This window comes from Mirounga leonina, unplaced genomic scaffold (assembly GCF_011800145.1).
Source record: "Mirounga leonina isolate KUSES-001 unplaced genomic scaffold, KU_Mleo_1.0 Mir_200, whole genome shotgun sequence".
Taxonomy (NCBI): Eukaryota; Metazoa; Chordata; class Mammalia; order Carnivora; family Phocidae; genus Mirounga; species Mirounga leonina.
The window spans coordinates 3,997,486-4,020,943 of record NW_023270503.1 but is presented as its reverse complement, the minus strand read 5'-3'; the positions used below and the strand labels follow the sequence as shown (position 1 = coordinate 4,020,943).

General features: G+C 51.9%; 2 protein-coding genes across 5 annotated transcripts in view; both read right to left on the bottom strand.

Annotated features, from left to right (window-relative positions):
* Positions 1 to 7,941, bottom strand: CORO6 (coronin 6). Of its 3 annotated transcripts, none has more exons than XM_035027662.1 (11): positions 7,727 to 7,941; positions 6,316 to 6,576; positions 4,934 to 5,056; positions 4,336 to 4,465; positions 4,054 to 4,235; positions 2,757 to 2,876; positions 2,211 to 2,315; positions 1,976 to 2,121; positions 1,565 to 1,622; positions 1,224 to 1,454; positions 1 to 1,131 (listed from the first exon to the last, which is right to left on the bottom strand). In XM_035027662.1, exons 2-11 carry the CDS (start codon positions 6,511 to 6,513, stop codon positions 1,006 to 1,008), a joined length of 1,419 nt encoding a protein of 472 aa, XP_034883553.1. In that variant the 5' UTR covers positions 6,514 to 6,576; positions 7,727 to 7,941; the 3' UTR covers positions 1 to 1,005. The 3 variants fall into 3 exon arrangements, with proteins under 3 accessions (XP_034883553.1, XP_034883554.1, XP_034883555.1); XM_035027663.1 differs by having other exon boundaries at positions 1 to 1,128; XM_035027664.1 differs by lacking the exons at positions 2,757 to 2,876; positions 4,054 to 4,235; positions 4,336 to 4,465; ... (1 more) ...; positions 6,316 to 6,576; positions 7,727 to 7,941 and adding an exon at positions 2,498 to 2,743 and having other exon boundaries at positions 1 to 1,128.
* Positions 7,942 to 11,505: 3,564 nt separating this feature from the next.
* The window catches only part of SSH2 (slingshot protein phosphatase 2), a 244,279-nt gene continuing 232,326 nt past the window's right edge, over positions 11,506 to 23,458 (bottom strand). For both annotated transcript variants that reach the window (XM_035027658.1, XM_035027659.1), the window contains 2 exons: positions 21,026 to 21,860; positions 11,506 to 18,506 (listed from right to left, as the gene is read on the bottom strand). In XM_035027658.1, the coding sequence (XP_034883549.1) occupies positions 16,449 to 18,506; positions 21,026 to 21,860 (2,893 nt within the window). In that variant the 3' untranslated portion in view covers positions 11,506 to 16,448. The remainder of the gene's footprint in view (positions 18,507 to 21,025; positions 21,861 to 23,458) is intronic.

The following is a 23,458-nucleotide window of genomic DNA, read 5'->3' as shown; positions in this document are numbered from 1 at the left end:
CTGGCTGGCTTTACTGGGGGAAGAGCGCCCACCTACGGGTTGGGGGTTCCTTCTGAACCTCAGTGTGGGGAGGGCTCTGAGGTAAAAGAATGCCGGGCGGGTCCTGAGCATGTCAGCACCCCCACAAGCCCGGGGTGGGGTACGGCATTTGCAGAGGCCGGGGGTCTTGGCCCCCTCACCCCCACGCATGCAGGAGGCACAGACCGAGCACTTAGTACAATATTTCATTCAGTGAGTCTTGTTTTCGTCCTAGAGCCAAAGCCACAGCACAGGGCTGGGGGCCGTTGGGGCGGCGGGGCGGGAAGAGGGATATGAACCTGCTTCCATGCCAGTTTTCTGGTTAGTTCTCCGGCGGGGCTGCAGTGAGGAAGCCGCCCTCTCCCCTGCGGGTGAAAAAAAAGGGAGCCAGCCCCCCGCCATAGCCGGCCGGGTGTAACCGGTGGGCTCGGCTCTGCGGCCAACGGGCTGTGTATGTCTGTGGAACTAGGGTGACGGCCAGCCGGTTTACCACTTCGGGCAGCGGAATCAAGTGAGCTGATTAGGGGGACAAGCGTTGTCACTTTCCCCAATCGGTCTGGCGAGACCCCTCGCATCGCCACCCCTTTGAGCTCAAGCCCAAGCTCCCCGACACCCCCAAGAACAGCGCTAATACTAAGCACTTCCCCTGCCCTGGGCGGGAGACAGAAGGGACCCCGCCTCGCCGGGCAGCACCACTGCTGAGGTCCCCGTCACCCCGGGCCTCCCAAGGCCAGCTCCTGCTGAGTCCCGGACGAGGCACGTGGCCAGGCGGGTGCCAGGCAGACGCGAGTCTCCGCGACGCTCCGTTTGTCCAGGCCTCCCGCGAGGGCAAGGAGTTCCCTTCCCAGTCCCGTCCCCGGCCCCAGCCCGGAGAGGCGGGGTCGGGGGCTCCGGACCAAAAGCCGGGGCGGGGCCGAGTCCTGCTCCCCGCCCGGCTTCGCCCCCCGCCCCCCGCCCCAGGCTCGGAGCTGACCCCCGCGCGCCGCACTAGTCCGTGCCGTCCACCAGCTCGCACAGCATGTTCTCCAGGGCCGTGATGCGCTGCTCCTGGGCCTGCACCTGCTCGCGAAGGGCCTTGATCTCCTCCAGCAGCGTCTCCAGAGTGCGCTGCTGCTGGGGCGCGGAGGACAGAAGAGGCTGTGTCAGGAAGGGGGCGGGAGGGGGATGTGTGGACTGGGCCGGGGTGGAGCGGAGCCGGATCTTACCGACAAGGGGGCGTCGCTGGCCGACTGGCTGCGGCGGGGGCCGGCGGGAGGGCGCACGTCCAGAATATTGCGCTTGGTGACCCGGAGCTCGCGGTGCTTGGGAGGCACGTAACCGTCCCTCAGCGAGATGAGCACGGGTTCGGCGTCCTGGCCAGATAGCCACTCGTCCGCTTCTAGGGCCGGCTCGGGGCCGGGAGTATCTGGGTATAGGTCGTCCTGGAACAGGTCTGACTGCGGGGGTTCGGGGGACAGGAAGACTAGTGTTCGCAGAGGGCCGGGCCTGCTCCGTTCCCTTCCGCCTCGGAGCCGTCTCCGCCCAACCCCTCTCCGCGCCCCCTCACCTTGCGGGGCACAGTCATGATGATGGGCTCACATTTTCTTTCGTGCAACTTGTAGAACCTGTAAGGTCGGGAGCGGGGTTCAGCACCCCCGCCGGCTCCCACCCCCTTTTCTGCCTGGGACCAATGGGTTGGAGACCAACATTTGCTGAGCCCCTACCATGCACTGCACTTCAAAACACATTATTGGTCCAACTGGTAAAACATCTCTGATCATTTTACAGATGAGGAAACTGAAGTTTAGAGAATGTTAACGCTGGGGCTGGCACCGAAACAAGCCTGTTTGACACCCCCCCCACACACACAAAATACCCCCACTCCTTCCCAAAGATCACACGAGGGGAGAAGCCCCTGTGTCTTCCCCGATGGCAAGCGGGGACAGACATGCAAGCGAGAAGGGCGAAGGCTGCTGACCGGGCGATCTCACACTTGCTGACGTCCAGCCCCCGCTTGGGCATGAAACCCATGCCCCTCTGAGGCTCCTTGCTGCTGAACGTGTTCAGGTAATGCACGAAAGGTGGTTCGTCGGTAATCTCAAAGTACCGAATGCTGCTGTCGCCCTGCAAAACCAGTCGGTTCAGAGACGCTCCCAGGCGGGGCCCTCGACGTCTCTACCCAGCCCCTGCCCTGCCCTGCCGGCCCCAAGCACCTTGCCGCATAGGTAGACGATGCTGGAGTCGGGATCGTAGAAGGGCAGTAGGACCCCGTTGCTCGTGTCCATCTCCTGCAGTGCCACTGGCTCCTCGAAGTTGTTCTGCCCGAGCACAGGAGGCGTGACCAGCCCTGTCCCGGCCACCGTGCCACTGCTGGATCCCCTGAAGCCCCTTTACACTTCCTACCCGCTGCAAACCCCGTGCGTTCGCAAGGCGGCTCTGGTGAACCGAGCTGCGGGTCCCTCCCAGGGGCCCATCACCCTCAGTGCCCCGCACAAATAGCCCCTGCGCCGCCGCATGCAGTCACCGCAAACCACCCCCAGGGACTCGGCATCACCAGGTGGGGGTGCCGGCGTGGGCTCCTTCAGGCGACGCAGCAAAACTGGGCAGAGGGGTGGGTGTGGGGATGGCGGGCGCTGCAAAGGGGGCAGCAGCCTCCAGCCCAGTCCAGGTGGGCATGCCCTGCGAGGGGGGGGGCGCCTGGCCCCTCTCCCGTGATGCCAGTCCCCGGGGCACACACCCCAAGCTTCCAGCTGCGTTACCGGGTCCCACAGGCCCAGCTCTCGCTGGCTCATGCGGGTGAAGCCCGTGGTGAAGATATGACCCTGGCGCGTGAAGACGGCCCGCATGGGCCTCATTCCCTCGTGGGCCGCAAACCTCTCCTAGGGGAGGGGGAGACAGGGAGAGTCGTCACCCAGCTGCCTGCCCTAGGGAGCCTGGAGGGACGAGCAACCAGCTTGCTGACTTTGGCCGGGGAGAGACGGGGGTGGGGGTGGGGGGCGGGGGGTTGGAGACGAAAGAGGGCCTAACTACTCAGCTTCCGGGGGAGGTGGGGGGCCCGGCTGACCCCAGGCCTGGAGAGCGTCCGGGCCCGGAGAGAGCGGGAGGCGCGCGCCTCTCGGCAGGTCCCGAGCCCTGAAGCGCCCTCAGAGGCTGACCCCTAGAGCAGGGGAAGTCGGCCGGCTCCCCGGGGTCGCAGCGAGGCTTCTCCCAGACGGGAGCTCCCCGCTCCGCTTCCGCCTTCTCGGGCAGCGGCCACGGCCTGGGAGGGCGCTCCGGGCTGGGCCAGCGAAGGAGCGAGCGCGCGCGGCCAGCGCGGCCTGGCCTACCGGGTCCCAGAGCGCGACTTGCCGCTCACTCATCCTGCTGAAGCCGGTGCTGAGCAGCTTCCCGTCCGCAGTGAAGACGGCCCGCAGCGGGCGGGCGCCCTCGTGAGGCCGGGCTCGCTCCTGCTCGCGGGGTTAGTGGGTTAGAGCGCCCGCCGCGCGCACTCGGCGCAGACATGCACGTGCCCCGCGCCCCCGCCCCCGCGTCCGAGTCAGGCTGCCGAGGCGGGTGCCGCCGCCCTCCCGGGGCACCGAGCTGGGACTAACAAGGCGCGGGGGTGGCCCCCTCTCCCCCCGCCTTCGCCCAGCGGGTCGACTCGGGCGGAAAGGGGCCTGCCGGAGAGCCAGTGTCGGGCCCCAGACCCTGGAAGATGGCGCTGGGTGCCGGCCGAGAGGAGAGGGGTCCGGGATGTGTCATGCAGGTTCTGGTGGAAGGACAGAGCTTGCAGCGTCTCCCCTGCTCAATTACAACTCGAAGAGCACTGCTCGGAGCTTCTCAGATGCCGGGGAACGGAGGGAACCGGCGTGGGGCAGAAGACTGTGGGCTGTGGGCTTAATTAGGGCTGGGAGCCGTGGCTGCAGACACTGGGGTGGGGGGGGGGGGCGGGACTGCCTCGGGTTGGGGTGGGGGGAGGCGAGAGCCGGCACTAGGGACTCAGAGGATTAAGGGCACAGGGGCCTGACAGTTGGTCCCGAGGGTAGGGGCTGGGGGATGGCCAAGCCAGGCACTCACCGCCACCACCTGGCCCTTGCGGGGGTCGATAATGCGCAGGTTCTTGTCCTTGCAGGTGGTGGCTAGCAGGCTACCATTGCTGTTCCAACACACGCTGTGGATGACGTCCGGGTGCATGTCGTCTAGACTCAGGAGCACCTCCCCAGTGCCCACATTCCAGATGAGGATCACATTGTCACCACCTGCCCGGAGCAGCCCGTCACCGTTACTTGGGTCCTGCCTTTGCCCCCACCCCCCACCCGGCCCCATCTACAGGAGGGACCCCTCCCTAGGCCCCCAGACCTGCACTGAGCAGGACATTCCGGGCAGTGGGGTGCCAGCAGAGGATGCCCACACGTTTGGAGTGGCCCTCAAGTGTCAGGATGGGTTCCGTAATGTTGCGCATAGGGGTGTAGTCTGGAATCTGCCACACCTGGGAGGGAAGAAAAGGCATAGGGTGAGTGCGATGAGGAGCCTGCTTTGTCCCTCTACTCCTCCCCAACTTTGCCCCCCACCCCCACCCCCACCCCTACTGGCTCTCTTGAGTGGTAAGGGTCAAATGCAGGGCAGGATGTAATGATGCCTGCCCAGGGCAGAAGCAGCTGGGAGCCAGGAGGGGGCACTGCCGGCTCTCCAGGGACCTCTCTAGACACCCCAGCCGGGAGACTGCAGAGTACTGCCCCTTGCTCTTCAGGCCTCAAGTTGGCCATGGCTATAATTAGTCCTAAGAAGTGCATCCTGGGAGGGGGTGGGCATGTGGCTAAATATAGCCCGGGAGCTGGGCAGGGCAGGGCAGGGCCCTTGGACCCAGCACCTCTTTTACCACCTTCCCTAGCGCAGGTGAGGCAGCCTTCCCCCCTCCCCCTGCCCAGCTGCCCCACAGCGTCCACCTGGTTCCTACCATGACCGTGGTGTCGTCTGAGGCACTGGCAATGACGTTGTCATTGTGTGGGCACCAGTCGATGTCCAGCACAGGAGCAGTGTGCCCAGTGACCAGTGGGTAGTTCTTATCCACGCGTCCTGTCTGGAGGGGTCAGAGAGGGAGCTCTAGGGTCACTTTCCTGTGTGCTTTTTGGGGGTGGGCAGTGACCTGTTTACATCTCAATACTCTGTCACCTCTTTTCTCTTTGTGAACCCCTTTCTGCACCTCCAACCCCATCCAACTATTCCTGTACTCCACTGGAGGCAGACAGAGTTGAAGCCATTTAATATCAGGGAATCAGACTCAGAGAGGTGATGGCTTAGCCAAGGACACACAGCAAGATACAGGTGGAGCCAAGACCTGAACTCTCAGTCCAGTGCTCTTGCAAAAACACCTCCTTGGAGGAGACTGTTGTTGGGCCTGTCCCCCCAGCTAGAATGTCTATAGGAAGCCCCTGGTAGAAGAGGTCAAGGGGAGGTAATATGCAACGCAGTGGCCAACAGCCCTTTCCCAGCCACCCTTGGCAGATCTCCCCCTTGTCACTGGCTTGACCTTGGAACCACCAGCAGCAGGCACTCCTGGTGCTTGCTGTCCGCCAACCTGAGCTGGGGCTCACCTACTTTTGGTCTTTACAGGCTTTTTATGGGGGCTCTGAGACTTTTGCCAGGGCTGGCATAAGTAGGGGAGAGGGGTGTCCGTGTGGCACTGGAATGGCCATTGTACTGGGTGAGGAGGTGGCTCCAGTTTGAAATTTGAGCCCCGGGGATGGTGTCCTTGGATGATGTCTGCGTTGTCCCGGAATGAGTCACTGGCTATTGTCAGGCCTCTTCCTGACCCTGCCACCTGCGGGGTCTCCCTTAACAAGGTGTAGGGACCAGATCAAGGTCATGACTTGGGGTGGCCATCCTGGGGGGTGGAGATTTCCAAGGGGTTTGAGGTTCCTCAGCAAAGGGGGCGGTAACTGCCCGGCCCCCATCCCTGGGGTGGGGAGGGCTCTGGCCTTATGTGTGATGTCCCCCTGCCCTTTGTTCTCATTCTATCTCACTGTAAGAACCATAGTGGGGAGGTGACCAGGACTCTTTGGAAAGAGCTTGACCCTTTCCTCAGTGTATAGGGGTGCGCTGGGGTGTGATTTAATCAAATGGTCACCGTGCACTGGGGGAGAAAGATCATGAGGGGGTGTGGCATTGGGCAAGTCAGGAACAGAATCTGGGTCAGGCCCTGGCTCCCCTGCTTCCTAACTATCTCCATAACACCCTTCTGGTCCCTGCTGGCAAGAGGGTGCTGCTCGGAGAAGGGGACGGGCTATGCGTGGGTGCAGCCAGTGTCTTCCCACCTGCTTTCTTCCCCTCATCCCTCACCTTGGCCAGAGGCAGGACAATGAAGGCACCTCCACCTCCAGCCTCCACAATAATGGCCAGGAATTTGGGGTTGACGGCACAGAAGGAGCTGTCCCATGTGACCTTGGACACACGGATGTCCTCGTAGGACTGGTCAGCCTTTGCCGCCTGCCCAAACACATGGCGGAACTTGCTCTGCCGAACCACACGCCGGCTCATGGCGGTGGGTAGAAATGGAGGATCTCAGTGCCCAGAAGTGCCTTTGGTCCTTAGTCCTGTGAGCTGTGGGAGGAAGGAAGAGCAGGGAGGGGGTGGCAAGTGAGAAGGTTTATCTGGCTACGAGTCAGGTCCTAGAACAGGGAACTTTCTTCCAGGTGATGAAAGAATGGCAAAGGGTAAGGTCTTTGCCACCTATAAAGTGCTGCTTAAAAATTCAAGGGGCTGGGATTTGGGGCCTGACTTCTCCTTTGAGACCCACGCAGGGAAGAGCAGAGTTTGACTGGGCCTGAAAGCTTCCTGGAAGTTGAAGTGGTTTGGGGAGGAGCCTCAATGCCAGGTTGCCCTCCTGCTGTCAGCCTTGGATGAGCATCTCTTCAGGAAATGGTTTCTCTCCCAGCCACACCTTGTCCAGAATCAGAGGCCTTGGTCCTGGGATCTTGGCTCAAGGCCAGCGATGGGGCTAAGACTGCAGCCCCCCAAAATCCCGAACTCTGCATCTCTAACATAGTTCGGGCATATGGGCTCTTGTCTTTTTCTAAAATTTTGCCAAGGAGAAGTTCCTCCTGCCAGCTAACAGAGTCTATCCTGCTACTGTTTTCATCAATTTCCTCCCATCCTGTTGGGGGACGCAGTGTAAGGTGGATCTCTCCTCTTTCCACTCCTCTCTTCACATGGTCCTAACCATGGTCTGGCTTTTGCCTACCATACTTCGGTCCCGCTTCTCCTATGGGTCCCCTTTCCTGCTGCACTCTCCTGGGGTGGGGTCCTCACCGCCACCCCCTCCCCCCGCGAGGGCCAGATTTGCAGGAGTGGGGAGGGTGAAGTGCCTTTTCTTCAGCCAGGGTCTGTGCTATGCTCTTCCCCAGGGGACTCACCGAGCTTTTCCAAAGCCCTATCCACTGACTCCTGCCCCTCCCCAGCCCCGGGCATCCCTGTGCCCTTCACGCCGCTTCTGCGGCCCCAGGCCTGCGGCCCGGGCCTCCCCGCACCCTCCTCCGGCCTCCTGCCCCGGCACTGCGTTCTTAGGAGACGAGGTGTCGGGGCCGTGCAAGGCGCGCGGGCCGCTGTCCGGCCAAATATAGACACCAAGTCCGCCCCGCCCGGGACCGAATTTGGCGGCGCGGGGGAGGGGGCGCAGATCTCTGCCCCCTCGAGAGACCCCGCCCGCTGCGGTGGCTTCGGTGGCGGCGTGGGATGGGGGGTGGGGTGGTACCTGGTCCTGAGTGGGCCGAGGGGCGCTCACTCTGCGACTCCTCTGTTGAGGGGGCTAGGGGTGCGCTGGGGGCCGAGGGAGTCAGGGTGCCGGAACTGCCTCTCCGGGCGTCCGCGGCGTCTGGGGCCCGGGCGTTGCTCTGCGCGCTCGGGCCGCTGCTTGCGGCTCTCCGGGGCCCGGCGTCGCCGCAGTCCCAGCTGCCGCTGCCATCAACCTGCGGGGGCGGGGCCTACGGCGGGGGCGGGGCCAGGGCTGCCCCGCCCCTCCAGCGGCGGGAAAGTCGAGCGCTGCCGGCTCCGCGCCGCCTGCCCGCCCGGCTCAGAAAACTGTCAAAAGTAATTGAGTGTGTACGCGCGGGTTGTGCGCACTCCTTCCCCGCCCTCCGTGCCTCCCGGGTGGGCTGGGCAGACCCAGGTTGGGCGCGTTGAGGGAGAGCCGGCAGCCGCGCAAGATCAGGTGCCTTCGCGCCGCATTCCTGCCGCAATCGCACTCCCAATTTAGCCTGTCCCGGCCGGCGGGCCCGGGCTGCGGGACTGCACGTCCAGACCCTCCTGGGGAGAGGTCCCGGAAGATGCTTCGAGGGAGTCTTCCCAGCCCTTGGATGAGGGCCTAGGCTCTCGCCCAGGGCAGCTCGAGGGTACCCGACAGGGGGCTGTGAATGTCGCTGTTATTGTTATTAATGACTATAGCGACCACTTGAGAACCTAAAACGTTGGCACTGTAACTAGGCATTTCGCCCCATAGCGTTAGAGAGGATTCCATGGAGCAGGGCAGAAAGCAGACTAAAGACTGGGTAGGGGAATGAATCCACCTTGACCCCGTGGGAACACCAGGTTCAAGGAGAAGCAGCTGCCACCGGCCTTTGGCAATCAAATTTTATTTATTTTTAAAAAAGTATTTATTTGAGAGAGAGAACGCGAGCATGAGCGGGGGCGGGGGACGGGGGAGGGACAGAGAGGAAGAGGGAGAAGCAGACTCCCCGCTGAGAGAGGAGCCGGTTGCAGGGTTCCATCCCAGGACCCTGAGATCATGACTTGAGCTGAAGTCAGACGCTTAACCAACTGAGCCACCTGGGCGCCGCAGCAATCAAATTTTAGTTGCCCAGCCTAATTCCTAATGAATTCTTCTGGGACTTGTTTAAATTGGTGCCCAACTGTGTTCCAAGGAAGTCCCAGCCCCCCCCCTCACTCCCCCTGGGACCCAGGGATCTGAGTATTGATCAAGGTTAAGGAGGAAATAAAAACAAACCCGATCAAAATACAGCCAGTGAAGAACAACTAGTCCCTGAAGCTGCTGTACATCCAGCACCCATCCACTGCCTGGATTTCGTGCGTTGGATCATAAGGCCCTGGAGGCAGCATGAGGCCAGTTATTACCTCCTATTCTCCAGGGCACACCTGGGAATCAATGGAACAGCCTTCTGGAGGACAGAGATTAGCATTGGGGGTTAAGAGGAGGGAAGGTGGTTGGGAACCCCAAAGGCCCACCCAAGGCTCCTTCTCAAGAAGAGTCCAAGTATCCAGAGGGCGCCTGGGTGGCTCAGTTGGTTAAGCGACTGCCTTCAGCTCAGGTCATGATCCTGGAGTCCCGGGATCGAGTCCCGCATCGGGCTCCCCGCTCAGCAGGGAGTCTGCTTCTCCCTCTGACCCTCTCCCCTCTCATGCTCTCTCTCTCTATCTCATTTTCTCTCTCAAATAAAAAAAAATAAAATCTTTAAAAAAAAAAAAAAAAGAAGAGTCCAAGTATCCAGTGGCTTGTACAGGAACAGAATCAGAAACTTACAGGTGCTCCAGAAATAATTCATGACACGGAGGGCCATAAGGGTAGATGAATCTCCCTTTTACCTAAAGATTCCGGGCACATGATTAGGGGGGAAAGACCTGAGTGGTTCAGTGGCTCTTTAATAACAATAGGTCACAGTTATTGTGTGCCAGACACTGGTCTAAGGACTTTACACATACTAAGTTCATTCTGATAACAGCCTTCTGTGATAGCTACTCTTAGTATCCCTATTTTATAGGTGAGGAAACGAAGGCACATAGAGATTAGTTTACCCATCACTCAACTGGTAGTTGGTGGAACTGCGACTTTTATCCAGTGGTCCGGCATCTGGGTCCATGCTATTCAGCACCATGCATTTTTGTTTCCTCTTGAAGAATAGTGCCACCTTATCTCATAAATGCTGATACTGAGGGTTAGTTTTTGTGGTACAAAGGAAAGGACGCTTGGACTAATTAGAAAACTGGAGTTCTGGCCCTGACTCAATCACCCCAGTTTTGCAGTTCTCTGAGCTGTACAATGAAGAGGGCTCGGTCAGGTTCTTTCCAACTCTGCACCACCTGTTGGCAGACAAGGGATTTGACACGCCACCTCCTACCTTGAAATGACCTTTTCTTTCCCCTTTCCTTTCCTCCTCTTTAAAGAGGACTGCATTCTAGAGGCAAGAGTCTGAGACTAGGAAGTAGGAATCCTTTAATCCATCCTGCCTTCAGTTCTATCATCTGAAAAGAGGGTGCTTTCCAGGTACAGAAGCAGGGACTCACAGGTATCACTTGGACCAGGCATGCCTCTCAGGTCTGCCCTCTGGGCTTTCTTCTGGCTGCCAAAGCTTGGCAGAGAGTGGGCAGGCAGAGCCAAGGCATAAAGAACTAATCAGGGGAAGAAGCCACTTGGGCTAGGGTGCTTTCCTGTGTGGTTAACCATTTGAACTCTTAGCTGGGCTCTGAACTACAATCTGTAGAAGACAGGCATGGATTACGTCTTTCATAAAGTCATTTTCTGGAAGAAGTGGCCTGGCAACTTAGACATGATTTGCTTTGGCTATAGAGACTGAGCTTATCTAGACAGGTCAGTGACTCCGGGCACCCCTAGAAAACTTTGGGAAATGACCTTGCCTTCACCATCATGCACTCTGGCACTCCAGCCAGACCAGTGATGTGCTCCTCCTACTTGATTTGGACAATTCAGAATGCAGCGGGCCGACTTAATTTTAGTTCAAGGCAGTATTTTCTCTAGACACGTCAGTACGTTGTTTTGTCAGCGCTTTGGAAACTGAGCTTTCCCTAGATAATAGTGATGCCTTGTATGTGTGATGAATGGTGACACTACACAGCTCATGATGGGTCTATGGAGGAGTGGGAGAAGTGGAGAACTGCTCCCCCCCACGCCCAGCCTGTTTTGGAGAATGGCCTGTCAGCCCCATCTCCCTTATTCAACCATTATCCACTGCTTCTCTCCTAATGGCAGGAGATGGTTAAAAGCTTTTACTTCTTTAGAAAGTCATGCCCCATTTTCAGAAATCACTCAGTGAGCTGAGGAGGCTTGTGCTGAAAGTTTGTGAGCTCTATCTCACTAATGTCCAGAGATCAGCGGCCCAAGAAATCTAGCCCCTGCTGGGGCAGGTCACAGCAGCTGTGTCCCAGAGCAGTCTGGACTGCACGCGGCAGAGGGATTTTGGTCCCTTCGCTTATTCATTCTCCTAACATTCAGGTGGTGGCTTTGGCAAGAACTTCTTTGACCAGGCAAGTTCCCAGCTGGGTCACTTGATTGGAGCCACAAAGTCTGAAATAATCTTTGGTGATTCTATCCAGTCTTTATTTTGTGGGAGGTAGAAAGTTGTATTTTTTTCCCCAGAGCTCAGCTAACTCTTAAGGACGTGCCTGATGGAGATCAAGGAGAATTGCTCCATGTGCCCTACTGCTCACCAGTGTTCTCTTCCAATCGCTCCACTTCTCTAGCACCACCTCCCCCCTTTTTTTGCATTTGATGAAATACGCGTATCATCTTCAAAATAAAAATTTATTTAATCTGTAACAAGAACATTGAATCTGCACATTTGCGCACAAGTTCACATTTAAAAACAGCAGAGCACATCAGTAATAAAAAAAATCTATGATACAAGTGGAACATCCCAACCACCAGGAAGATTAAGGAAGGAGATGAGACCACTCTTTATATTCTGCTTCAAATGCCTCAAAAAGGTCCCAGAGATTCCAGGGAGCACCTGCTTTATTTATTAAAATGTGAGCATAAAAGTTCGGACTGGCCTGGGGCAAAGGTAACAGTCAGTGGGAGAGTCTTTTGGGCTTGTTTTCTACATTTAGAACAAGTCCTACAAAATAAAGTAGAAAGAAAAGGAAAAAAAAAAAAGGCACCTTAAGCTATGCCAGGCAAACCAAAACCCAAACAAAACAAAACAAAACCCACAAAAACCAAACAATTCGCTGTGGGCCTGTTGACTGAGAATCATTTCAGGGCCAGTTCCCGTTTCCAGATTGGGTCATCAGCTTGAATGAAGCCCTGGGTTTAGCTCTGCGGGTGTACAGATGACGCTGCCACCAGGGTTGCTGTGAGGACCCAGATGGCAGCACTGGTCATATACCCTCTGAGGCATCTTCCAGCCAATGCGGGATGATTCCAGTTTAGAAATCCTGTCCTAGATCTCTGGGGCACTGAGAAAATGAGGCTGGTTTTGTTTTCATAGCAGGAGCCAGGCCCAGTCACCCTCCACTTCCAGGCTGGACAAGTACACAAGCACCTTGCAATAGCTCTCCACGGCATCAAGGGACCCCAAAGCCCTGGGACAGGGGTTAGGAGTGTGCAGTTTCCTGCTTTGGTGGCAGGCTTTTTCCTAATATGGGTGTCAGATGAGTTGAGGCAGCAAATACATTTATGCCTAATACATGCCTTGATCTTTTAGTCTGGAAGGGAAAACAAAGTCCAAGATACCTTTCAAGTTGGATTGGTGCTGAAAGAGCTAAAATTTCATCTACCATCAAAAAGCAAAACAAACTTTAGACAAAAATGACACTAGCCATTCACCGTTATAACCATCACTGTAAGACACACCATCACTGACTGAGGAAAGGGCTATTTCCACACAGAGTGTTGAACGGGAGTGCAGGACACAGATGGAAGTCAGGTCCAGGTCCTCCCCAGCTCCCTTTGAGTAAGGGCTGACCACCACAGCCTTGCTCTGCGTGAGGACTCCAAAGGACAGCCAGGGCTGGGTGCCTGGAGGAGGGGACTGAGTGGCTGTCAAGAGGATGCATGTTTTAATTATTACAATGTAAACAAAGTATCCACAAATAGTTGTCAAAAAGAGCCAAAGAATGGCTTTATTTAAAAATTTAAAATGCCCTTAAAAGTGACCCTCTTTGCATAATGCTTTCTTTCTTAAAAGAAAAAAAAACTCCCACAGAAACATCTCTACCAAACATGCCTAGATCACTTTAAAACTGAAATCCTCAGATGGAACAGGTGAAGATTTTTATGAGCTGCTATGTCTGAGAAACTTCAGGTCTATCCAAAAGTATCTATCTGGGGCCCTTGAGCCAGAGGGGACCTCAGAGCCTGGGCTGTCATTCTCAGGTTGTCCTTGGAGCTCTTGGTAGTTTCCCAAATGAGAAAGAGTTGGGATAAAGGTACAGAACGAGGAAAATGCTAGATAAAGAGCCTGGAGAAACTGGGGTGCTAAGAATGATCCCAAACATTAAGACTCTGAAAGGCAACCAAAATGAGGAGAGATGAAGATTACTATAGTACAGTACTATAGGTCTACTCTAGTATATACTACTCCTAAGTGTTTCTAAAATCAGGAAATGGTTGAAGTTTCTCTCCTTCCTACTGACTGGTAACCCTCCAGATTACAGCTCAAAAGTTGCATGCTCCTGGGGCTTCTACCCCATGCACCAAAATGTTACTTTTTAAAATATTTTTGCACACACACACACACACACACGCACGCACGCGCGCTCTTTCTTTCTCTCTCTCCTCCAGAGTAACTGACAGTCAGACTATGGGGGTTTTCAAAATAAGGATAAAGAGAGGCACTGAACAAGAGGTCAAGACTTTTCCTACTCATTTCTGTCAATCTACCAGACCTGCTGTTCTGGGTCTGAGTTTTCCATGAACAGAAAAGGGAAATAGGCCACCTGAGATTATCAAAAAGTCTGAGGACAAGAAAGTCTGAGAAGTCCTTGATGGCTCATCACGTACTTCCCCTGGACATCGCTCAGCTATGCAAATAACACAAGAACACTCAGTTGTGGGGGTTTGAGAGGCTGGCAAAACCCCATGGCATGGTTGAATTACAAACCCCAAACGGAGGATGTTTATTGAGGCAGGTAAATTACATGATAACCAAGAATGTCATTTAAAAAAAGGAAGACAGAGCAAGAATATTTCCTTTTTCTTTAAAGAAAAGTTTTCTTCACAGCATTAGAGGATCTCCTCCCCACCTCTGTTGCTACTTAATGCAGGGAGAGTGAGCAGTAACCACAGTTGCAGGGGAGCAGAGAGAACAGTGCAATACTGTTGATCCTGCTTGTACTTCTTAATGTGAGGGATGTCACCATCTCAAAGGATTAATGAGGGGACACCACTCTCTTCACCTCCGTGCAAATCCTTCTCTTCCTGCCCCTGCCCCAACTTCCTGTCCTTTCCCTATCATATTGGTGGTGGCGGAACTGCCTCAACAGGGCTGTTTAGATGGATGAGCCCTGGAAATTCATAACCCTGTCTTGCAAGCCTCCTCACACTGGTACACACCACCTAACAGAAACACTTTACAACACATTAAACATCCAGGAACCACAAAGCCGTGTGGAGGATACATTTGAACATTTAAGGAAACTATTTAAGGACTACACAGGTACATATAATTACTATATCATAAAGACACTTAGAGCAGGAGGTTTCTGTCCAATCCACCTCCTGCACAGCAACTGGATTCACAGCTCCCCTGGAGCACCTATGAATGGCTTCAGTCCACCTTTTCTCTCTCCTGGAGGTCACCCCACTATCTGCCCCCACCAAACTCTGGCCTCTGACATCCCTCTGACAGTCTGGGCATCTGTCTTTTCCTCTCAGTGCTGTCCGTGATGAGCCAAAAACCAAAGCCCAAGTCTGTACTTGGTCAATCTCTCAGCAACGTGGACATGAACCAAAGCAAACAGGAAGCAAATGTGCAAACCTCCTCAGTTTTGATGAGCTGCAGAAGGTATCTCATTCCAGGCTAAACGTTTTCTGTGAGAAGCCCAAATAGGCTTTTTATGGCAAGCGCTCCCGTGTTAAGGATCTCCATAATAGCAGCAAAGCCAGAGCATCCTAAATGGAGTCACGGTGGGTGCCTGCCCTTGGCGGGGGCCTTCCTACTGATGAACGCTTCGGCCCAATCCATGAGAAGCTTCCCCCCGGGGGCAGCAGTCACACTCACATATACTCCCTGGCTGTGGTTCAGCTCCTGGCAAACAATCCGCTCTGGGATTTCAGTCTCAAAGAGAAATCGGCTTTCAGTCAAACTGTGATCTAATGGGAGCCTTTAGGGGTTTCTCTGAGGAAGAAGTTACTAACACATACTTTGGCAGGGGCTGGCGATCAGAAGTCTCCATTTAAACAATTAAAACCACCATCAATATACTCTGCAGATTCCTACCAGCACCTATCAGTTTTATTTCTGTGGTGTCTGTGTGTTTTCTCCAGTTGCAGCTTTACTCCTTCTTAAAAAGATTAAATCAAAAAGATCCTACGACGACATCAACAAAACACTGTAAGAAAGTGACATTATGTACATAAATACTGTGTATAAACTCGAGAAATGACAAATCTTCCAGGAAAAGAAAAAAAAAAATCCCATGTCAAGTGTTAACATTGATAAGAAAACTTTGCATTCAACGGAGGTTATACGTAAGTAATGTAACAATTCAAATATCATCTATGAAATTTAAAAAAAGGGCAGCACTGGGAGCAACAGCATGAGGGAGGAAAGTAAATAGGAAAAAAATACGGCCATTAAACTCAGAAGGCCCACAGAATTATTCAAGTAATGGAAGTGTTAAAACCCTACGTACGTATTCATTTTACAAGAACACACTGACTTTCAATTGCTGTTTTTCAAACTTGTCCCTATTGTTTTAGTTGAAAGGATGTTGCAGAACCCACTTCCTGGCAGGGAGGGCCAGGATGACCGGCTATGTGGAGCCCACTGACCCGGAAGATACTGGGCCACAGCCTCTGCAGACTTTGCCTCCTCCTCCTCATATGCTTTCCTCTACACAGATCTCTTAGATTTCATTTGGGGTTTGGTTTTAATTTAAAAATTATGTGCTTGTGGGGGGGAAACTATCTGCTTGGTAAGTTTACAAAGCCAGCCAGTATCATGCCTTTCGATAATGACAGACTCAGGACTCAGGAATCCAGAAGAATTGGCTTCTGGAAGACCCCCCTTTGAAAGCAAAGCAGAACCTGCCCACTTTGGGAACTCTCAGTGGGCCAGGGCCCAAGGCTGAGAGCACGCAGACTTGCGGCTGTCCTTCAGCCCCATCCCATGCATCAGGTCTGAAGCCCAAACCATCACCACACAGGCCCAGGGGGGCATTTCCGATTTCCAGCCTTTTTCTCAAAGGGCAAATGAGGAGCAGGTGGGAGCTGATTGAAAAACAGCAATTTGCCTTTGATAAAGGTGCTCTTTGAAAATGAGTATTTTTTGAGGTTTGAATTTTCTAAAAATAAAAAATGCTAAAATGGTCTTGCTGTCCAAATCAATCTCTCTCTCTCACACACACATACACAGAGAAAAAAAACCCCAAACCCTGCATGCACCAGGAACAGTAAAATGACCAAAATATTATAAAATTAACCAATAAAGTGCATGTTCCTTACATATTACACCTGCCCCTTTTACAAACATTTCTTTCAGAAAGTCACATGTGTAGGCTCAGAATCACATGGTATTATAGAAGGGGTTGGTTGTCCGTTTTTTATCATTTGCTTTTTTCAGTCTCCTAAGGGGGTGAGTTCTGCCGTGCTGCTGACGGGGCGTCACAGCCAGCCCTGGAGCTGGGCCTGCACACTGCAGCCCCTGGGGTTGTGGCAAAGGAAGGTCTCCTTCAGAATTAGTCAATTCGGGTCCTGCCCTGGGGAGCAAACACTGCTGACTGTAACCAAATTCTTTGGCATACTGTACGATGGGCTTCTCCACCGGCTTGCTCTGCACGATACACTCTGTTGTTTTGAGTTGCTCTATAAAATACTTGGTGGGCTCTAGGTTCTGGGGGGCATCTGGGTTTTCTGAGGGCTCCTGGGCCTCCATGGCATGCATGCCTGAGTCTGTTCTGATGAAGGGCTGAAGCAGTTTGAGATGAGGGGTATCAGAGGAGACAGGCTCTCTCTCCGATAAACAGTCTTTACAGAGGTCCAAGTAACCTAACTTGGCGAGCGCAGCAGAATGCCTCATTTGGGATGGTCTGGTGAGCCCTCCCTGGCAAATTGCTCGGGACTCGATTTCTTTAGTGCGCTCCTTCACCACGCTGGGGCTATGGCTGAGATCCTTTATACTGTCACTACTAGAGCTATGTGGGAGGTGACAGGCTACAGGTAATGGGTCCAGTTTTTCTTGTAACTCCCCAATATTGTCACTGAGTTGGCTTAGGTCTTCACTAGTTAACTGGGGGTCCTTGGATGGTACTTCACTGCCACTGGAAAAGGGGCCCTCCTGACTTTCTTCCCAGCTCCCCCGCTCTGAAGAGGGCTCGTTGTCTGTGGTGCTGCTTTGCTCTGTGAAGCCTTCCAGGTGAACTACAGTCTGCGGATGTGCTGAATCCAAGCTGGCAGATGGGATGTGGGTTGGGTGACTGACAAAAGGCCCTCCTGTCTCCGGGGCTGTCAAGAGGCTGTCGTCCCAGGCTTCAGGGCTGCTCAGGGTGGAGGTCAGGTCGGTGGGACTGTCGTGCTCAGGAGGGGAAGAATGAGGCAGAGGTAGCACGTTGGGGTGAGCCTGGGCGGGGCCCAGAGTCCTGTTCAGATTTTCATCCAGTGCACAGAGGATGGTGATGGAGTCCTCCACTTTCACTTTCCTCAGTCCTTGCTCCCCACTCTTTTTGCTGGTGGCTCTTCCACTCCCTGGCCCAGGGTGATCGGGGGATGTAACTGTGTGGGTATACTCAATGATTTCCACCTTTTTGGGAAGGGAAAGAGGGACTGCCTGTGTCTCAGATCCCTGGCATGAAACCACAGTCCTCTGCTCCTTCAGGACTCCTCCCTGCTTTGTACTAGTATCTGACCCTGGGTGCTCCTGAAACTCCAGCAGCTCAGGTGCTGGAACAATGGCATCTTGCTCAGAATGGGGTAGGGAGCCAGCTTTGGACCCACTGCACTTCCCTTTGCCCTTGCTAATCTCTGGTTCCTTAGGGACAAAAGAATGTTCAAGGGTAGCTTCATCACTCTTTCCTTTTGGTGCTAGGTCTGCCACAGCAGAATCATTCTTGGAATTTTTGCGAATGGACAATGAGGTACAACCAGGGGCAGCACCATGGTGCTCTTGCTCCTGTCGCAAGCGCTCTTCAAACTCCAAGGTAGCTCGCCTCACAGACCCAGGGTACCACTTGGCACCTGGATGCATTCCTGGGCCCCAGAGCTCTTGTTCCTCCTCAGCTGGTTCCTCTTCTTCCAACTCTGTGGTGGATGAGTGTATAGTTAAGCAGCCTTCTAGGTCCCACTTCCCTGAGTCTTTGGCTAGTTCAGGCTGGGCTGTGAAGGAACCCTCATTCTGCTCCAGATTTCCAGGTTTGTTCTCCAGGGCCTGAGCCCTCTCAAGGGGCAGCTCATGGATGGTGTGCTTCTTTGGTGTATGACATGGGTTAGATAAGATGTCTCCTTTCAGTTGAATCTGTCCGACTCCTTGACTGATGGATTCAATCTCAGTAATGATTTCTTTGACTGAAACTGCATTTTCTGAGTGAGATTGCATGAAGATGTCTGGGCTGACCAGTTCTGAGATTGCCTAGGAGAAAACAGTGAGATGGTTATGGCAAATCATAGTCTAATTAAAAATGCCAGATGTTTTGCTTAGTAATCCTCTAATCCAGGAGAACCTTCCAGCTATGAGGACACAAATCATGGAGTGCCTGGGACTGTCCTCTGCCTGGGGCTGTCCTCTGGCCAACTGTTTTGTCATACAAGCTAAAAAAAAACAAAACAGATTCATCAAAGGAAGAGATACAAAATTTGTTACAGCTTGTATCACTGTCTACTAAACTTTTATTCTGTTTATTTAAACAGAATTCCAACCCAGTATCTTGCTTCAAAAATGAATAGCGGTTAGCCTTAGAGGTTCCTATAATCCTTACTTTTTTTTTTTTTTTTTTTTGAAGAATTTGAGAGAGAGAGCGAGCAAGCACAGGAGAAGGGGGAGGGGGAAGGGCAGAGGGAGAAGCAGACTTCTCGCTGAGCAAGGAGCCTGATGCGGGGCTCGATTCCAGGACCCTGGGATCATGACCTGAGCTGAAGGCAGACGCCCAACCGACTGAGCCACCCAGGTGCCCCAATCCTTACTTTCCTAAGACCATTAGCCTTCAGGATTTAGGTCATACTGGGGTAGATGAGATTTTTCATCTCTGGCCTATCAACTTTCAGTTTGATTCTAACCTAGTTCAAGGGGAAGAGTTCCATTCAAGGGCTCAGTGACCACCTTAAATATGCCCAGTGTTAGGGCAAGATGAATGAGGTTATCATCTGATGTCTGATTTGGAGACTCACTGCTCTCTTCTCTCCTCTGTCCTGCCAGCTTTCATCCTTACCCTTCCACTCTTGGCATCTCTTGGCAGTAGCATTCCAGCATGTGACGGCACTCTGTACCTGGTCACACAAATTCCAAGTTTTGCATGGCTCCTCTGGGAAAGGTTTACTTGGCTTATGGAGCCACATGCCTAAGCAAACTTAGAAACTGTGACTCTCTGATATATTACTGTTCTACCAGTTATAAATTTGGATGGATTTAGATCGAGGCAAAAGAAAATTAGCCAATATAAAATCAAGTCCTATTGTTAAAAAAAAATGAATTCCAAAAGCTGAAAATGACTGTTGGACATCTCTGAAAGTGGCTTCGTAACAACCATCAATCTGCTTTAATATTTTATTTATTTATTTATTTATATTTTATTTATTTTGAGAGAGAGAACATGAGCAGAGGGGAGGGGCAGAGGGAGAGAGAGAGGGAGCTTAACCGACTAAGCCATCCAGGTGCCCCTACTTTAACATTTTTATAAGCCTTCAAAGTATAATATTTCCCTAGGAATTGTTCTGATCTTTCTCCTTCAAAACAAAGTCAGAACTAGTACAAACCAACAAGGTCAGTTACACCTTTGGGAGAAATCTGCTGGGATATTAGGCAGAGGTAAACTAGCCAAGACTGGGAGAGAAGCCACAGCAGGCCCAGTGTGTGCATAGGCTGTGGAGAGAGTGCTCATATGACGAGGGACTTTGCAGAAAAGCTATTTCTGTCAGAGCTGCTATGCCTACTGGTCCAAAGGAGAGCTCAAGCATTCTCATTTCCCAGTAAAAATGAAGCAGAGGCATAACCTCTGAGGAGAGAAGACAGAAGCAGAGGCAATGACTTCCCTGGGGTAAAGAGACAGAAAAGATAAGTCACGGACAAGGTGATAAATATAAGTAGACAGCTATCAGGAGATGTCAAAAATGTAGTTACCTCCACTGAAATCATTAAGTGAATTTTGGTATTTGAGAGTAAATCTGTCACCATTTACTTCACAACTACTTTATTATACTGATCTAAGATACCATTTTTAAGATGCATCCCAATTTCAGAAGTGTCAAAATGAGAATAAGAGTGAGTCTTAGAATTGATACACAGTAGTTCTTTCCCTGGTCTGAAATGGCTCCTATGAGCTCATATGCCACAGAGAAGAATCTTCAGAGTCTGTCTGTTCTCAATCATTTCCCAAAACTATCCCTCAAATCTTGGATACCACAGGGTCTGAGATGAGGACCAATCAAGAAACATTATTAATAGCAAGAACTCAGCATGCGTTGCTACTCTAACAACTATTTACACATGTCTAGTCTTTGAATTTTCTGAGACAGTGTTTCCCAAACAAATCCATCTCCTCAGAGAGACACAGGTCTTACTCAGGCAGCATGTCAGTCCCAGGCACTTCATTATTGGTGAGATCTGATTTGAACTGCAGAGGTCCAGGGAGGGGACCTCTCCTTGTCCAGGCAGGACATTTGTTTTAGCTACCCCCCACCCCCATCCCCTCTCCAAAGTGCTTCCAAAGACACCAAAAGCTTGGAAAGATAAATTCCTCAAAAGGCAATGGATTTAAAAATTTTTTAAACCTTAAGTTTTCAAGGAAAGTCTCAGCCACACTGTCTCTCCCATAATGCCTTCCTAAATCTTTAGCAACATTAAAAATAAAACAAACACAGCAGAATCCCAAATATTTTGTCTTCCAAAAGAACTTCATTAGGTAGAGAACTACTTACTATAAAGATACTTTTTACCTTTGACTGTTCCTCATCTATTGAAGATTCTTCAGATGCATGGGGAGTATTACTCAAAGAGCTGCTTCTCTGGTCATCAGCGGTCCCTTCGGAAGGGGCTACTTCTACCACTGAGAGTCGACAGCTCTCACTCCTTCCTCCACCCAGTTCTTCCATCCTTGAGTGGGAAAAAGATCGGGACCGGGTTTCTTGGGAAAGCTCTACAAACTTTTCTAGGGCGCTAAAAAAATCAATGCGATCTGTACTGAAATCTGAGACTTCAGCCTGACAACTAGGTTGGGGGCTCGGTGATTCAGGATCAGGGGACATAGGAATGTCTTTCAGGCGAGATGTTAATTCTTCCAAAGGCAGTAAGTGGACGTTCACATCTGCTTTCAGAGCATCTGTCTCCAAATCTTCCACTGTTAGGTCTGGGAACTTGTTGGCAATTTCTGGGGCCTGTCCAGGTTGGATTAAGGCTTTGGATGCATGGCAGTTGTCAAGAGGGAATTTTGATTCATTGAGACAACACCCTGATGAGCATCCATTGATGTCATTTAGGTTTAATTCATCTTCAATCTGTCCTGCATGAAATTCCCTTGAAGTAAACTCCAAGCAAATCATTCTTTCTTTGGTACACAGGCCCTTCTGATTTTCATCTTGTGGGACGACATGTTCCACAAAGACAGGAGGTATGGGTGGGTGATTCTCCATGGTCTTCACCTCGGCAATCTGGTCTGCTGAGGTGGTGATCTCCTTCTTGTTGAGTTCTAGCCCTGGTTTGCAGATGGGTTCATGGTGGTCTGAGAGGTCGCTATCTGAGTGAGATCTCCAGAGCTTGTTATGCCGCTGTTTGCTGTGGAGGACATACACAGGAAATGTCTTACTCTGGTTTGTGAAATCAATCAACACCCTCCCAAGAAACTGCTCCCAGATAAATTTAAATCTTAACCTGCAAATGCTTTGTTGATAGCCAATGGAAGAGGTAGGCAATAAACATTTGTAAAGATGCTCAATTTAGGGGCACCTGGGTGGCTTAGTCTTTAAGCGTCTGCCTTCAGCTCAGGTCATGATCCCAGGGTCCTGGGATGGAGCCCCGCATCAGGCTCCCTGCTCCGCGGGAAGTCTGCTTCTCCCTCTCCCACTTCCCCTGCTTGTGTTCCCTCTCTCACTGTGTCTCTCTCTGTCAAATAAATAAATAAAATCTTTTTTTAAAAAAGATTTTATTTATTTACTTGAGACAGAGAGAATGAGAGACAGAGAGCATGAGAGGGAGGAGGGTCAGAGGGAGAAGCAGACTCCCTGCCGAGCAGGGAGCCCGATGCGGGACTCGATCCTGGGACTCCAGGATCATGACCTGAGCCGAAGGCAGTCGCTTAACCAACTGAGCCACCCAGGTGCCCCTAAATAAATAAAATCTTAAAAAAAAAAAAATGCTCAATTTAATAGCAGAAAACAAAAACAAAGCAAAACAATAATAAAAACGAATATGAGATCTGATTTTTCTACCCATCAGACTGACAAGGCTTAAAATGGTTGCTAGCAGCTAGTGTTGATGATGGCATGGCCAAACAAATCCTCTCATGTATAGTTGGTAGGAATGTGAATTGTAGAAATTCTTTTTTTTTTTTTAAAGATTTTATTCATTTATTTGAGAGAGAGAGAGTGAGAGATAGAGCACGGGCAGGGGAGAGAGGGAGAAGCAGGCTCCCCACTGAGCAGGGAGCCTGATGTGGGGCTCGATCCCAGGATCCTGGGATCATGACCTGAGCCGAAGGCAGACGCTTAACCGACTGAGCCATTCAGGCGCCCCTGAACTGTAGAAATTCTGAGTGAAATCTGACAACAGCTCTCAAAATTTAACCCTTAAACCAGCAATTCTTCTAGAGAAATACTACTATAAGTACACAAAGATATAGATATACGGATGTTTATTATATAATACAGTGGTACTAAGGGATCAGACACCAAAAAAAAAAAAAAAAGAGGATTTATTTAAATTACAGTCCATATACCTACATGCCATTCATGAAGCTATTAAAAACAGGTGTTTTAATGGAATGCTGTCCAAGGTATACAATTAAGTGAAAAAGCATGCTGACCACATTTGGAATGGTCAGTTCCCGTGTTAGAATAAGTATAGGAAAATACCTGGAGGAACATCATCAAACTGGTAACAGGGTTCCTTTCAAGAAAGGCAGAATACTTTCAGGGAGGGCTTTACTTCTAACATTCTATATTTCTATACGTTTTAAAATTTAAAAATAATGAGCATGTTTAACATTAATAATGGGGGGGGAGGGGACTAAAACGAAACAGCATCTAGGCAGTACAAAGAGAAATACTCTATTGGAGCCCATCACAAGTTCTTATAATTGGGATAAAGAGCTGATACAGTATTAATTATGAAGTAGTAATGTGAGGAGGGTGGTAATCTTTCTTGAATTAGAAAGC